This window comes from Alosa sapidissima, chromosome 21 (genome assembly GCF_018492685.1).
Source record: "Alosa sapidissima isolate fAloSap1 chromosome 21, fAloSap1.pri, whole genome shotgun sequence".
Taxonomy (NCBI): Eukaryota; Metazoa; Chordata; class Actinopteri; order Clupeiformes; family Clupeidae; genus Alosa; species Alosa sapidissima.
This window is the reverse complement of record NC_055977.1, coordinates 13,414,215-13,431,883: the sequence shown is the minus strand read 5'-3', so window position 1 is coordinate 13,431,883 and position 17,669 is coordinate 13,414,215. Positions and strand designations below refer to the sequence as shown.

General features: G+C 41.9%; 1 protein-coding gene across 2 annotated transcripts in view; it reads left to right on the top strand.

The window, feature by feature from the left end:
* tmem170b (transmembrane protein 170B) overlaps window positions 1–17,669 on the top strand; it is a 28,052-nt gene that overhangs the window by 9,605 nt on the left and 778 nt on the right. The window contains exon 3 of one of the 2 annotated variants that reach the window (XR_006026087.1): window positions 2,199–4,684. Coding sequence is in view for 1 of the 2 variants with exons in the window: in XM_042076369.1 (XP_041932303.1) it covers window positions 2,199–2,329 (131 nt within the window). In the remaining variant the exon portion in view is untranslated. Of the gene's footprint in view, window positions 1–2,198; window positions 7,348–17,669 lie in introns of those variants that run through there. The other variant, XM_042076369.1, reaches the window with a different exon arrangement.

The window sequence follows — 17,669 nt, the reverse complement described above, 5'->3', positions numbered from 1 at the left end:
CACTTTTTTGGGCATGATTCACACATGCCACATAATTCCACAGATTGTGGTAAATGCACATCACTCATCCTTTTCTAAATATACCAGTACATCCACACCCACTCCAGCAGAACCATCATCCACCCACCATTACACTCCACCACCTTTGGCTCCACCTCTACCAAATCTGTACCCTCACCCCCATGGTACAGTAGGCCTGAGGTAGCCACAGGTGCAGTAACAGCTCCTACACACAGTTGTGTGTGGTGCAGTGCTGCAGACGCATCCCGTTCACTTTACATGGGCTTACGTCATCCGTTGCGTTGCTCCCGTCACTCGCGTCAAAAAGTTCAACTTTTGCTGCACCGACGAACAACAACAGAAGGCACCAGCCAATCAAATTACGGTTATACTTTAAGTCATTTGCATAGCTACCATCGGGAACACCCACTGGCATGCGTTGACGGAACGCAACTGTGTGTGGGACCCGTAAGTGTGGGTCAGTAATATGGACTAGAGAAGGGGATTATGCAGCTTAGCCTGGTGGCGCCCTTGAGGCAGCAGCAGGTAGATTTGGCAGCGGCACAGGAGACAGCAGCACCTGCTACTTGTGCTGGAAGTAATTTGCTGCTGCTGCTGCTGACGATGGCGTGCTAAACAGCTGAGCAGATGTGAGATGTGGGTCTGTTAGAGAGAGAGAGAGAGAGAGAGAGAAATACAGACTTTTTTCATTCCTTTTTAATCAGTACTTTCCTTTTTAAATACTGAACCCTACAAAATGATAATGTGGATGTCGATACCTAACATGTTGTGCCTGTAACTTTGATGACAATGCTGTTATTCTTTCATGCCAGTAAAGCGATTTGATTTGAGAGAGAGAGAGAGAGAGAGAGAGAGAGAGAGAGAGAGAGAGTGGAGGCCCAGATCTGGTTAGGTCACTGCCCAGATCCAGTCTGGATTCAATCTAGGCGTAGCTTCTATCGAGATGTCTCCTGAGAACACCGAGGTGTGAAAGAACCTGATCCTCAGCAACTCGAGTCAGGAGACACGTAGACACGTATACGTACAGGACATCCTCCAAAATAACCCTCCATTAAAGTGACAACATCTCTTCACACTTTTGGTATTTATAGGTGTCTATAGCTCAGTTGGTAAGGTGCTAAAAACACAGAGCACTCGTACTGATGGAGATGAGCACCTGTACTAAATCTGTGCTGTACTGCAGGTCACTATTTAGAGCGGTGGTATTTATTGTGTAAACCTTCACTGCCTCACAGCAAGGGTGTCGTGGTTAGCAGGCCTCAGTAGCATTGCAGCAGTAGCTGTAGCATAAGCAGGGTTCAGGCAAAGATTCTTGAATCACCTCAACCCTCTCTTGTTCAGGTAGCAATGAAGGCAGTAGCATTAACATGGTTAGTTAGCATTGGAAGCAATTGCATGAGCTTCTGGTAGAATTAGTAGTAGTAGCAATAGCATCAGCAGTGCTTCAGGAAGTGTATGGACTTGGGCTCACTAGCCTGATCCAGGTCCTTTGATCCTAGTGCTGTTGTCCCAATGGTCTCTCTATCTCTTTGTCATCTTTATGCAGTGATCCTACTGTTATCAATGTATGTATTCTCCTTTCAAGTCTGGTCCTATAAATATGAACTGTTTCCATGGTGATGCATTTTTTCCATCTTTGTGTTTAGAGAAAGATGTGACGAATGAGTCTTGAGAGGGAGGTGAGTTAATTTAGTGTGTAGGCAGACTCAAAACTCAATGTTATGTTAGGCTTTCAAAACGGCATCATTGTAACTAACTAAACATGCTGTTTTGTCCCATAGGGGGCATTGTTGGACAAGATATTTAATGAATGCTTGGCACTTTGAGTGCTGCCTTTTTACTATAAACAAAAATTTTCTTTCCTGGAGTACAGTTGTCATCTGATGCTGTATCGGACTTGAATTGAACTTGTTGTCTGTCATGTGGTATAGGTTGAATAATGTTATAGATTAGTTTAATATGAAGAATGTACTGTATGTCTGTGAGGCTCAGGCTCTTATGTGTTTGTTATGCTCTGGTGTATGTGTATGTCTGGGCTCGTGACCTGTGTCTGAATGTGTGTGTGGTCTGTATTTGTGTTTGTCTGTGTGTGTGTGTGTGTGTGTGTGTGTGTGTGTGTGTGTGTGTGTGTGTGTGTGTGTGTGTGTGTGTCTGTGTGTCTGTGTGTGTGTGTACAGGTGCAGCAGTAGCAGGTGTGTACCGTGGAGCAGGCAAGGACATGGCACCGCTGGAGGCCCTAGTGTTTGGCGTGGGCCAAACCACCCTCACCGTCCTCATCTCCTTCTCCCGCATCCTGGCCACTCTCTAATTGGACAAGCAGAGTGACTGACACACCTGTCCACCAATGGACACAAGGCACAGGCAGGAAGAAGTGGGACTGGGCTTGCGATAAGTCCAGCATGGGGATGCAAAGGAATGGAGGCTGGATGTGAGCATGTCAGCCGCACTGGATGTGATGCAACTTCCTCTGGACAAACGTTGTCTGGCTCTAAGGCCAGGGACTTGGATGAAGGGCCTCTTTGACGAGCACCGACGCATCTATCTGGTGGCCCGTACGAGATACCTATGGACAACACAGCCGCATTCAGTGGCCGCCCTGCCGACTGAACTGATACTTTGCGCGTCTATGTCCGACCGTGCCAACGGCCTTTGGCAAGTCAAGCCAGCATTGTAGAGCAGCGTAACAACAGCATGGCTGTCTCTCCTGAAAAATCTCCTCATTGCTTTCTGATGTTTTTGTTGCACTTGCGGGAGTAAAAAAAAAAAAAAAAACATCTCCCACTTAAAAAAATTAAAAAAACAGTGAAATAGTCAGAACCGTAAGGTTAAATAAAAAAAATAATAATTAACTACAGTTTCTGTCGAGATCTAAAACAAACAAATGCAAATGCCACTTACACACTCTCTGGCTATTCTGACCATTCCTTCTCGTGTCATGGCTGGACTGCCAGTCTAACAGTGCTCATATGTGTTTTTTGTGAAGGACAAACGCAAGAAATGGCTAATGCTTTTGCACTTTCTAAATGTTGGAATCTGCCACCTCTCCTGACTAAGAGTCGTGTGAATTCCTCTTGCCATTGAGGCTGCATTGAACAGCAAAAAATGCCTTAGTTACCATGAACACAGAAACAGTGCAGTTCATTTATGTTTGTTTACAAACAAGCTGTACACTATAGCAGGAAATAATAATAATTATTATGCTTTGGAAGTTTTGAAAACTTTGTTGGAAGTTTCTTGGAAGTCACTTCTTGTGTAGTCTGTGTCATCCATAGCTATCATGCCATTCTAAACAGGATGAAGTGTGTAAACTGTGTTGTGCAGCAAAACTTCAGTTAATTGTAAACTGTACAGGAGAGGTCTTCATGTTAACTGGGGCATTGGTGCCATGCTTTCAAAGTAGGCCTAGTGTTCGTATAGTGGTTGTGGTGCGTGTACATCTTTTTTAACCTTTTCCTCTCCTCTTCTCTTCCCATCTCCACCCTCTTTATCCAGCATTTTTGAGGCAATAGAACCCCCAAAACTACCCTCAAACTACCCCTACCTACCCCCACCCAGCTCAGATGCTGGGTAAGATCTCCCTTTGTTTACCCTCAAGCCTTACAAATGGAACTGAGGTTTTCTTTTGTGTGTGAAAAGAGTGACTCGCAGCACTACTGTTTTAGGTGTCTGCCCCAAACTTTCCGCTCCTCATTTTTAACTCACAGGAACTCCCTGCGTAAGGAGTAGCATTGGGTATCCATCGAGTCTTACATGGCTATGTTTTTTGTAGTTTATAATGTCGTAATTTTCCATTTTTCTTAACCAAGATGTGCTTAAGTCATGGCTAGTGATTTACACTGATGCTAGATCGAGAAAACTCTTCAAAACATGTAAAAACCTCCCCAGGATATTTGTTTGGGGCAAAACAAATTGGGCTTTGGGATATTACTGATTATAGAAAACCCATGATATGTGAAGAGTTTTAGAAATTTGGAAAATCCAGTTCTTAACTGATCAAAACATGTTGCCATGGAGGTTCTGTAAGGCTTTGTCCCCTGGCTCCCTGTGGGCCCAAGGTGCTGTTTGACATGGTAGATAAGTGCTCTAAAGTTGGGCTGCAACAATTACTCAATTAATCGATTAGTTCTCAACTATTGAATTTATCACCAACTTTTTTGTAATCCATTAATCGATTGGAGTACTTTTTAAGGGGAAGAATCTGTGAACTGGTTTACTTACTGCTCTATGACAAGTGAATATCTGGTGTAGACAAAACAAGGCATTTGAGAACCTCAACATTTTTTCACAATTTTATAGACCAAACCACTAATCTATTAATTGAGAAAATAATTAAGAAATGAATCAATTATGAAAATAATTGTTAATTGCAGCCCTACGCTGAAGCTCTTTGCCTTCCTGTGTTATTATGTAATCTGGCCTCTGGTCGGCCAATGGCTGATGGCTTATTTGCCGTAAACCTCTGGGTTCAGGGGTCAGGGATGAACCTGTGTTGTCATTTCCTTTTTCTCCCAGTGGGTTTTTTCCATTATGAAGAGGGAATGATTGTGAAGTTAGTCTCTGTGGGGAACCATTGAGAAGATTGACAGTGTTGAATGTGTTTATTTTTTCTTATTATTTTGATTGGACTTGATTGGACTATTATTATTGGAAGTAAAAAGGAAATGTTAACTTTAACTTAAATTTATTAAGTTAAAGGGAAATACATCTTATTTGATACTGCACATATGGCTTCCCAAGCCTCTCATATTGCCATTGACCTGTTTGTGAAATCAAATTCAATTTCTCGGGAAGGTGTCCAAGCTCCCCAAGTCTTTTGTTTGTCCAAACAAGTCAGACCCACTTTAAGAGCATGGGTGATCTTTCCAATGGATTCAATGCGTTTCATTATAGACTATGATGAAACCATTAAAGTGATTTTATGGACAAAGGATGAGGACATTTAATTCACATGGTCTGGCTGAGTTTATAAGCAAATCGCTGGCTGTGTGAAGTCAATTATGAGGTAGTGTCTGTGTAACAAACTGATACCAATGCACTGCTACTGTATTGACAAAAGTGTTTGTGTTAATTTATGCCAAAGCATTCCCAAGCACATTAGCTTTAGTTGTGTAATATTTTTTTTTTAAAGAAATAATTTACAAATGTTTGTTTTTAATACAATGTGAAAGGTATTATATTAAATGTTTTTATCATTACATATCTGAGCTCTTCTGAGTCCAAAGGCAACAGAACAAGTTGTTGTGATATATCTGAATGATCCTTAAGTATGAATACTGCATTTAGCAGTCTTTTATTTATTTATTTTCTTACTTATGTAACTGTCATGATTCACCTTCAGTACTGATCTTGAACACAAGTGGGCGCCAGTGTGATGTATTTGGCCCTCAGTACCCAAACTAGAGAGAGTAAAAGAAAGAAGTGATTGTTCCCTTGTGTAGGCCTACAGCAGATGTGTACAGCTGTATCAGTCATGGAACATTTATATGTTTTTTTTGCCCAAATTGTTTTATGTTTTCATTCGGAAAGCAAATTATTGGCTATTAAAGTTGTGGCAGAAACTATGTTGTAGGGAAATTGTAGGAAAAAGATTACTCAAAAATGTTACATCATCTTAAAAATCCATTAATGGTCAAAAATTAAATAATGTCAGCCGTCTCAGACATATAAAATGCAATGAGGAAGATAACTAATTTTTAGAGTTGAATGCCACCAGTTTCCTTATGCAATCCTTATGGGTAGTATCGAGCGTACATATGAATGACCATTATAACCTAATGAAGTCAGGTTTCTGCTCTGTTTCCAAAGCAGTAGCTTTTGCGTTGTCTGTGTAGTCTTTTCCATTGCGCTAGTGGCTGTGTGTGTTTTAGCTGATAAAGTGACACTGTGTGTTTTCAATGGTGGCTGAAAAACAACTGTGACATCTGAGTGTAGTTTTTTTTCCTAGGTGTGTGTGTGTGTGCCTGTGTATGTGTATGTGTGTGTGTGTCTGTGCATAGTGGAACATATATTAGTGCATAATGCTGTTCTGTACGTCAAGGCAGTTTTACTAGTGTAGCCGCTCGCTGCTAAAATAGAAGATGACGTTTTCACTCCCGACTACTAGTCTACTGCATTGTCCAGGGAAACTTCAGAAAGTGTGTGGAGACTGACCTCTGACCTCAAGACATCAATGCAAACGTGAGGTCTTGGCACCAAGAAGTGATTCACTCCCATTATGGGATCAGGCCTGATGATCTTGAGTGTTACGTTTGAGGGTTTTTTTTTTTTTTTTTATGTTTTATTTACTTTTATTTTCCATGCCAAGGGCCATCCTGAAATGTCTTATTTTATGTGACAAACCTGAAAACTCCCTTGCAAACAAAAAAAGGCTCTCTAAGTGAATGTGAAGGGTTCATTTTGGTTTTACTGTCTTTAATTTAATCTAATTTGTTGTTGCCTTCCTAGCCTTTGTATGGGACCCATTAATACTCTTGCTTGTTCTTTTCCTGAGAGGAGACTATTTTGCGTTCATGAATTTGCACATTGGCCCTTTACTGTACATAAAAAATTATTAAGTCACCTGGATGGACTTGTATTGTATCCACAGAGTGACCAGTCATATACACAACTGAAGTACTTTTAGAGGGCAGTATTTCAGTACATGTAAGATGTGTTTGTCTAACAGGAATAGTCCTGTTTTTAATTCTAATAGAGACTGGTGTTTATTTGTCATGTGTGGTCGATACAATGAGTGTGTGAAGGTGGGAATCGGCAGGTTCTAGGCCCCATGTCATGGATGTGACTGTGTGTGGTTGGTGGTGGTGCGGGGAGCACTGTAATATACTGGTAAAGTGGGAGGTCAGAGTCACTGGTGATCTCGCTACAGTCCGGTACAGATCTCCAAATGCCATATCTCTGGATCCTTAAACCACCTGCAGAGATGAGAAGAGCCATATCTGTCTTCTGTGTTTTTCACCAAATCCACACCGCACTCAATCAACGTCCTCCCTCCCTCCCCCACCGCTCACACACACACAAACACACACACACACACACACACACCTATCCATGTGCCTGCCCGTGCTGTACACCGGTGATTGATTGCATGCGTGAAGCGATTGTTAAGTCAGAAATATTTGTTTGCGGGCCAGGATTAGGACAATCCTTAATACGTCGCTCTGCAGAAGGAAGAACCCAAGTGGCACCTGTAGATACTGTTTAATATGTTCTTTTTTAATTTTCTACTGGCAGACAGCTGTGGTTTATAAATGGCTTATTTATGTACAAAAGGTATCCTGTACATACCCTGCCATCAATTGAAATAAAATCTTTTGCAGTAAAAAAACAGCTCACATGTTTGCAGTCTCTTTGTAAGCAGTCCATTCTTCAATGAAGGTTATCAGAATTTACTCTAACACTTAAGAGCAAAGTGGCTTAGGTGTAGCTGCCTGTATGTTCAAGGTAAATTAACAGTTTTTATGTCATCACATATACATATTTCTAAACCTAAAATAGTTAAATATTATAATATAATTAAAATGCTGATTTGATTTCTTACAAGCAGTGACGGTGTCTCTCAATGGCGTGCGTTGGAATGCAAAGTTGAATCTTCATATTTTCCAGGGCCTGCGTGCATTGCATAAGATCGGCTCCTCAGTGAAGGCTATCAGAATGAAAGACAGAGGGTCGTGGTCTGCCACCCTCCTTCCATGATGGCCAGCCCAGTACTGTTCCTGTGGGTCCAGGCTGGCCGGCAGCAGAGGACGTGCTGGGCGTCAGCACAATTCCAGGCGGGCAGGCATGCAGGCGGCCTACACCCATGCCTGATTTACCCACTCCGTTGCGGGGTGTGTGTGTGTGTGTTTGTGTGTGTGTGTGTGTGTGTGTGTGTGTTTGGGTGTGTGTGTGTGTGTGTGTGTGTGTGTGTGTGTGTTTGGGTGTGTGTGTGTGTGTGTGTTTGTGTGTGTGTGTGTGTGTGTGTTTGGGTGTGTGTGTGTGTGTGTGTTTGGGTGTGGGTGTGTGTGTGTGTGTGTGTGTGTGTGTGTTTGGGTGTGTGTGTGTGTGTTTGGGTGTGTGTGTGTGTGTGTGTGTGTGTGTGTGAGGCGGGAGGGGTGGGTGGCGCAGACATCTATCTGGCACACTGGCCTTTCAGTGACTCAGAGCTATTTATAGTGCTAGTGGGTCAATACGTGCTCTCAACCCAGGGGATGGACATTATTCAAGTGAGAGAGAAAGAGATAGAGGTATATACACAGATCAATAGATTGAGAGGTAAAGAGGAAGAGGTAGCAAAGAAGGGAGAGAGACAAGTAGTGAGAGAGAGAGAAAAAGCAAAGGGGAGAAAGGGAGAAAGACTGACAGAGAAAGAAAGAATAAGTGAAAACGTGAGGAAATGAAGTGGGTGTAAATGTGGCAAGCCTGTCGCAGCGCACGACCACTCAGCCCCATTATGTCCAATCAGAAGCCATCGGGCTGGCCAGTGGAAAGGAACAATCCCAGTAGCCCGTTGAAGTCGTCCCCGAGTCCGGCCTTGCCTTGCACACAAACAAAAGCCAATTCAACACACTCATTTTACGTGCAGAGGTTTCTGTCCGCAGTTATTGACATTATTATGAACGCCCAGTCAGTGAATTACTATTAAAGACTTAACTGCAGGGCAGCACGTTCCTGAAAACTTATTATAGCCTGACTCTCTATTCAGAACAGCCAAGGTTACGACTGGGCAAAGAGATTAATGGAAATAGACAATGGAGTCACACTGGTGGAATTTAATCAGCAGGTCTGTGAAGGAAAAAGCCAAAGGTCTTAGCTCTTTATCACCGTTTATCACCATTTGCTGTTGTGTTTTTGTTATTATTTGACCCCCCCGGTTGCAGTGAAGCGGAGCAGGCCGTCCTGTTCTGTCCAGTGGCCTGATCGGAAGTCAGACTCACCGCAGAGGCCTACCGCACTGAAAGAGAGACTGTTTTATAACCTGCAGGAGTCGGTCTGTGGCGGGGTAGATAAGAGGTCAGAACTGTGTCTGTCTGTGTGTAGTCATGAGTGTGTGTGTGTGTGTGTGTGTGTGTGTGTGTGTGTGTGTGTGTGTGTGTGTGTGTGTGTATGAATCCATGCCAGGTCCACTCCAAGTGTAAGCACATGTTGACGTCTAGGACATTTTCACCTGTCAGCTATTCTACTTCCTGTGTATGCAGCACCAACATCCTGTTTTCCCCATTGGCTCGCTTTGAATTCCACTGTGGAATGTAACAGTATGGTCAATTATCACCTCTCACCCCCCCCCCCCCCACACACACACACACACACGTGGACATACAAATGATGCCAGAATGCATTTGACCCGGAAGTGGTTAAACCCGTGTGAGCTGTACTTCAAACAATCCATCTCTGACTGAGGATTATTTTTTCTCAGAAACCTGTTATCTTCTGCCGTTCTGAGGTCATTTCTACTGTGGATCTATGGAGGGATGGATGTGAGAAACGCACGCTCTTCTGCAAAGGCACAAACAACAGGATATAGAGACCTGGCTATGATATGCATATCTCGCACGTGCACCCAGACATACTTTTAAGGGGAAGATCAGAGGGGAGCTGGTGGATTTAACCCCCAAAGGAATTCCAACTGAGGAATTCAACTTTGCTTTACAGTAAAATCATTTAGATTCTTGGCACTCATTGAAAAAAAAAACATCATATGTGCTGGACAAATGTATCTTAACTTCAGTCACTGTTGCACACATCGACATGGAGGACGTCAAGAATTACTGATGTCTAGTGACAGATGCTCAGATGACAGATGACTTCACTAAGCTACCCATGAGGCAATTGGGTCTCATAATTCTGATTGAAAGCCTCCTTACAGCAAGAAGTCAATTAATCAATATAAGCATTTAAGCACAAATGACACATTATCAAGGTAGACAAAAAAGTGGAGCTTATAGAGATTATTGCAGTTTCTAGGTGGGCTATGAGCAACTGAGTTATATGTGGCTGTCCCCAAAAGTTACATTTTTATATAGAGTATATGTATACGATATAATGTATATTAATTTTTAATGCATTCATTTGAGTGTCGGAATTGACATAATGCCTGGTTATAGGTACACATTCCATGAGACAAAATGAAAACAGAAATAGTATAAGAAGCAGCCTACATGAAGGACCAATGAAAAGAGAAAGATAAAGAGTGTGACGTATTTATAACTACAGTGTACTGAAAGCTCAACGCCTCTATGTTAATAAATTGTGTATCAACGTGTCAACGCCTCTATGTTAGTGTCTTTGACAAGCTGGAAAATGTAAAGCACAAGTGGGCAAGTGTGATTCCTTTCATAAAGGCCAAGATCACACTTACACAAGTCTAGCTGTGGACTTGGTAAGGCAGTGAGTCCAATGTAGACTACTTAAAGAAACTTGCAGTATTATTGACATCCAGCAGGATATAGTTGAGCATAGATAACAGAGAACTGACCAGACAGTCGGAATGTTTCTTCTCCACATAGCATAATATTTCCCCATGATGTGTGTTTACTTAAAAAGTGATTCATGCTCTGTTGTTGATAGTTCATCAGTAGATCCTCAGATCGGCCCTGCGTTGGCCAGACTGTCCGAGCACTTGTGTTTATTGTCTTATTGTTTCCTTCTCAGGAAATACTTTAGGGAGTTAAGTATGGAGCAACACAGACCATGCCTATGCTTGAATTGAAAAGAAAGAAAGAGGGGAGAGGGGGGGGGGAAACACTTCCCAACAATAGCTGGAACTGGCCCAAATCCTTTTAACATAACAGCCGATCCCGTGTCATTTAGTAGGCCCCATGGGCTGGCCCCATTTGTGTTGGTGTCAGTAATAAAATCGCAGACCACAGTAGAGCTCATATCCGCTTTATCATAACTTAGGTTGCGGCTGGTCGCCTGGCCGACGTCTATCTGTTTCGTCCCCCTATGACCGTCCCCCCCACCCACCACTCACCACCCCCCCCCCCCCCCACCACCACTGGCCATGATTTATGATGGGCCCAGTGTTTCATCCTATTTATAGAGGCTCTCAGAAAATGGACTGCACGTTGCCTCCATTGTTTCGGCTTCTTACCCGACGCCTTTCTCTCTCTCTCTCGTCGAAACAATGCCGAGTCCTCGCCCCGATGGGCGCCCACCGAGGTGTCCTTCTTCGGCGGGCACGTGAGCTGTCAGGGTAGGGGTCAGAGCGCGACGCAGGGCGCGACGCAGCATTGTGTAGAGGGGTCATGGACGCGTGCCCTGGCGGTGTGACTAGTGAGACGCTGACGCCAAAGCTGCTGACAGACAGGCAAGCTGCCCGCGCGTGTCACCCAGAGACGGGGCAAACTGAGCATGAGCAGTAGGGGGTTTCAGCACCTGTCAATCAAGGGATCCACTTACTTACTGGTGCCCCTCTACGGAGTAGTATAGAGTATAAGTTGTAGCAATATTGGTAGCAGTATAAGTAGGAACAGTTGTACCAGTACCAGTGTTATAGTAGTTGTAGCTGTGCTGGTTTTGTTATACACATCTTCATTTAGTCAGAGTGCATTGACAAAATCTGCCAGGGTTTTTTTTTTAAATAGTAGACTTACTCATGCACTTTTACATACTATAATTGAATCTCCATTAGATTAAAGCATTCATTAAGTGAATCAATGTGAAGCATCCATCAAAGTAGCTGAGGGTCACCCATTAACATGTCATGTTTTTCTGTCCCTAAAGTGTCCACCAGAGGGCATTGGTCAATTACCAACTACCATACAACAAAATGGATAGCATGATCCAATTCTTTTTGTCAGGTGTCACATACGAAGTCCTCACACTGCATCCATAGTGATGAATTTACATTGGCTTGTTCAAGATCCTACTACTTATCCTCATACTTATCAAATGCATACTTATCCAGTGGTCATCATTACCACAAAAAAAGTTCTTCTTGAGAGTGGAAAGCAAAGAGGTACTTTTCCATCCTCATGGACATCTCAGTTCTGCCCTTGAGGTCCATAAAAAGAAAAAAAAAAGGGTTTTTCCATTGTGAGGCTAACAAGAGAAAAGATGGAGCTCACTGACAACATCAGGACACCTCCGACCCTCATCACGGTAAGAAAGAGTACCCTCTTGTTTCCCATGACCATCCCTCATCTCCTGACCTTACATAACACTTCCTCTGCCTTCGTAGAATAAAGGTCAGGGCAACCTTGTGAAGGTGACTGTTTCCTTTTCAAATGGTCAACCCAATAAAGCATATTGAATTGAATTGAATTGAACTTCAATGGACTATACTAGATTGTACTGGTGAAACCTCAGACTGTAAACATGTCCTGTTCACAGCTTCCCAGCACGACCTACAGTTGACATTTAGTTTATAACTCCCTGAGCTTTTGCAGCATACTCGTTGCTGCGGTGATCCCGCACTTGATTTGCCAGAGGCTGTGACTTTCATTCAGCATGTTATAAAAAAAACGGCTATAATCCTGCTCTTAATATCATATTGTTTGCTGATTCATAGCCTTCGGTTCAATGATATAGAAAGGCCCAAGATGAAGACTGCTGTGTCCTTCAACAGGTTCTATGACACAAGCCTGAGGAATTGTGTCCAACATTCTCAAAGCTTTCAACCCACATGGAAACTGGTTGCATTTCTAAAACTATTTTGAGAGCATTGTAATACATCAATGTGTTTTAGACACCACGCACATCATTTAATCCTACATTGTTACATCACTCACTATTGCTGCAATTCAGTTTTACTTGAGCATTCTCAAAGGTAGCGTCTCCAGTTTTCTTTTGAATGAATTACATCACTTGCAGGTGAGTCTGAAGATAAAGACGGCTAAAGGTAGCAACAGTAATATGGCAACCCAGTCGCACAGCTGGGCTTAGTCTCAACCAACACAACATCTCTGCTAGGCATCTTCTGCGCTGGGCGTACCGTGGGGGTTCAAACAAAGCTCAGAGGGGGGGGTGAGTCATCGCTGTCTTGGTCCCCATCTGGGTAAAAATACACATGAAAACAAGACGTACACATTACTGCATACCAACACACACACACACACACACACACACACACACACACACACACACACACACACACACACACACACACACACACACACAGATATTACGGCCCATATGGAGTCCATATTTGTGTGTTCTGTTCTTAGATAAGCTGGTGAGTGGGTGGTGTGACGGGGGAATTTATAATTCAGTAGAGAGAGGAGGGGGGACCGGCCTATTGAGGAGCCGCTGCGCATCCTCAAGACGAGATGAGAGTAAAGGAGACATTCGCCCTCAACACAACAAGCACTTCCCCGATAACAACAACACACACTCACACACACGCACACACACACACATACTGTATATATGCATTCACACACACACACACACACACACACACACACACACACACAAAAATAAGCCAATGACCATTGACACATTGATATAGCAATGTATTAAGCATTTTCCTATGAAAAATTAAAGAATAGGCATGCGCATTAAAACCTCATGTGTATTTCTAATGCACATTATATAAAAAGTAATGATCTACACTTATGCATTTTATATGCATCAGGGCTCCCATTAGATACTTTAATGCGCTAGTAAATGAATAGCTGTGCAGATCAGATTTAAACATCCCCTTGGTAGCGAGTCAATCCTTCTGAGCTGAAGCTGAAATTATTAAGGTGTTATTTCTCCAGACACAAAGGTTGTGATTTAAATCAAATGTGGCAGCACATTTGGCAAGTAAGAAATAGCACTCTAGTCCAGCTGTATAGGGAACTTATAACGTGTCATGACACATATGGAACACTGACTGGTCCAATTAGAATTATATTTATAGTTTGTGAGATGATCAAACCTGCACATTGGCAGGTCACCGAGATGACTGTTGTGGACATGGCTCTTTACAGCCTACAGAGGGCGCCAGTGTGTTTGAGTTTCACAGAGAGAGCGGTGGCACAATGTGTCTTCAAATGGATCTCCAAATGCAATATTAGTGACACTCTGAGATCCTTATAGGGCAGTGGTCCCCAAACTTTTTCTTCCGACGGCCAGCTCACTATGCCTGGCTCTAAGAGAGGGCCAGAGACTCGGAGTATATCAGTAACCATAAATAGCTTAGCGCTGTGAACAAAGGCAGTCTACCTTAGTTGAATATTCCATTACATTTAATCTATAGGCTATTGCAATTTAATACCATTGTTATCTGTGTTTATATTGCCATCTTGCCATATCAGTGTAAAATGTAGCTCAAATGAAATAATACTAATAATAGCATTCTCAAAACTATAAGCAGGGAGTCCCAAAAGTATATTTTGAACTCTGAACTTTGCATACACAGTTGCAAAGTTCAGTTGTGAACAAGCAATATCCTACAAATAATTGAAAGTTCTCAAACTATGAGTTTTGTGAAGTGGTGGCAGAAACATCTGAAATGACCACCATTCTAACTTTCACTCACCTGATGAGAACTTTGTGAACTCTGTATGAATATTTGAACGAGTGAATAAAAAATATAAATAATTATACCAGAAAGTTCCAGAATTATGACTTGAATAGAAGTTACTTATTAACAATTAATTGATAAACTTTTAGAATACTTTGAGCACTGATGCAGTCAGCAGAGGCCTCTTACATTGTTTGCAAAACAACCACCAGTGGACAAAAAGAGTATTACATGTGTACTGTTAAGACCCGCCATAGAGAATGAATGGGGGAAATTACGGAGGTTATAGTTTGACGATGTCGTACTCCCGTGCGGGCCGGATCCTATATACCACGGACATTTTGGGGGGCCACCTAAAATGAGGTGGCGCCGCGGGCCGTAGTTTGGGGACCACTGTCATATATGATTAGGATTCAGTTGCTGTTGTGCTTTATTTTATCTATCATGGGGTTATAAACTGAATTATGGCGCTGATAGTAACTGAAGTATTTATGACCTGGAAATTATAACTGATGTGTTACTTTCGATTGCACAGGTCCTGCATTAACCATTGTAATCCACACTCAAATAGTTTGGTACTCCAGTTTACAACTAGACTAGAAAAGCATTTCCTGAAGGAAATACAGTGCATGAAAATGCAAAAATATGATGTAAAATATTATACAGAGTAAAAACAAACTATATTGGTTGCTAGGTAGATGAGGTTTAATATAGTTGGAATGACTGAACAGTTAAATAGGTGGATAGTTTATATGGTTAAATTATTTGCAAGGTAGATGAGGTTTAATATAGTTGGAATGACTAAACAGTTAAAAAGGTGGATAGTTTAAATGGTTAAATTATTTAGGTAGATAGTTGACAATAACTGACAGTTGGAATGGCTCTAATGTTTGCTAGCAGTTATGCTAACTATGTTAACAAAGATAATAATGCTAACCAAGTTACTTAACTTAGTTAATTTAGCTAATGTTTTCTAGCAGTTTTTTAAAAAATGTTAATGATGCTAATGCTGCTAACTATGTTAACAATGTTAACTATGTGACTTAGCTAACTTAGCTATTCATTTTTAGCAGTTATGCTAACAATGTTAACTATGCTAACCATGTTACTTAGCTAACTTAGCTAATGTTTTCTAATAGTTTTGTCAAAAATGATAACTATGCTAACAATGCTAAATAGCATGCTAACAATAATGACTATGCAAACCATGTGACTTAGCTAACTTAGCTAATCATTTTTAGTAGGTATGCTAACTATGCTAACTAGCATGCTAACAATGTTAAAATGATAACTATGCTAACCATGTGACTTAGCTAACCTAGCTAATCATTTTAGTAGTTATGCTAACTATGATAACTAGCATGCTAACATGCTAACTAATCATTTTTAGCAGTTATGTTAACTATGCTAACTATAATGCTAACATGCTAACTATGCTAACCATGATACTTAGTTAACTTAGCTAATCATTTTTAGCAGTTTTGCTAAAAATGCTAACAATGCTAACAATGTTAACATGCTAACTATGCTAACCATGCTAACTAGCTACAGTGGGTAGGAGCAGAGACTTTCTAATGTGGAGACACGGCACTCAAAAAATACTCCATAGAAATGCATGGGGCTAGTTTGTCACGCCAATATGGCCGTTGTCTACACATATCCCACTCCTTCCTCGGCAAAACGTCGACATGTGAATACATTGAGCCAATCATATCAAAGATCCTTGATTACTAGCTCCGCTTTAACCCTCTCTGATCATATGGTGTGTTGTGAAGACATCGTGCCAATCATGTGTTGTGATCTCGCCGCTGGAGCAAGATTGGTGTCGTGAAGCCTTGTGCACGCGCAGTTCGACCCAAAGACTGTGCCTGATGAGTGCCCATAAAATGTTGGTATATGGCCGCCGAGTGGAGGGACTTGCCTAAAAGGACTTTGGTAGGAGTCATAGTTGATGACAAGTAACAGTTACAATGGCTGAACAGTTAAAAAGGTCAGTAGTTTAAAGGGTTAAATTGTTTAACAGTGAAATATTGTAGTGAGGACTTTTATTTTGAAACAGTTTTTGGCAGAGGAAGCAGTAAAACAGGATGTGTAGTCTTAATAAAGCCAGTTTGTATGCTTAAAGCCTGAGACTGGCAGTTGATCCAGGTGGCCTGAACACCTGCCATAGGATTCTAATTGCTTAACGGCTCTATTGTGATGTCACAGCCCAATGTTAAGTCTATGGGGAAATTTTGAGTAGTTTTTAATTAATAGTTTAAAAAGTATAAAAGTTACAAAGTTGAAAAATACAAAGCCCACATGTCCTAAGTAAGACCTACGTAACATAGTTTGAATGAAGTTTCTACGTTAAACGGTTGAAGCTGCATTAACTGCGAAGAAGAAGCCTTGGAAGAACAGTACAGTGCATTTTCATGCACTGTAATTAACACAGGTTAGGTCCCACTTCATATTGAGTGTTTGTATTACGTTCTTACATAAGGAACAAATGGCACTATACACTCCTCATATAAGTGGGCTCTAAATACTATTAATACATGTCATTAATCCAAACCCCAATCATAATCCTGAACCAACCTTAATGACCATCTTTAATCACCTGTACTTATAGAAAAGGTATATTATGTTTAAAAGTTAATGTGGTATTCAGTGCATTACCTAAAGTCACATTATACATAAAGGATACCTACCTGAACCAATGAAAGTCCTTTTCAGCAGGGCCCTACATGCTGTAGCAATGGAGTGGAGAGACAGTAATAGACCGTCTAGATAGAAGAACATGTATTGTAGTCACAGCTACTTATTTACCCTTCTGGTCACGTACTGGGTGAGGAGGCTGGACTGAGAGAGAGAGAGGGGGGGGGGGACAGGTCTGTCCTTCACATTTCTGCCTTGCCAACATGCAACCACAACAGGACAGGCATATTCATGAAGCGTTTGACCTGAGAAAGGGTACCCACCTCTACCCCCCCCTCACACAGGTGCGATTGCTCTTCATGTGACAAGGCCCAATCTATAAATCGATCGTGTTGAGAGGTACTGTCACAAACAGATTGACTCCTGGGTCCTTCCAGTGGGTCCATCTGACCCCCTCAGTGTCCATTCATTCTCTCTTCTCTCTCCGCCCCTCTGTTATTCTTTCTCTCTCCATTCTTCTTGTCTTTCTTTCTCCTGCTGTATTCCCTGCCTGTTTCTCTCCTTCTTGTGCTTCTTGTTTCGT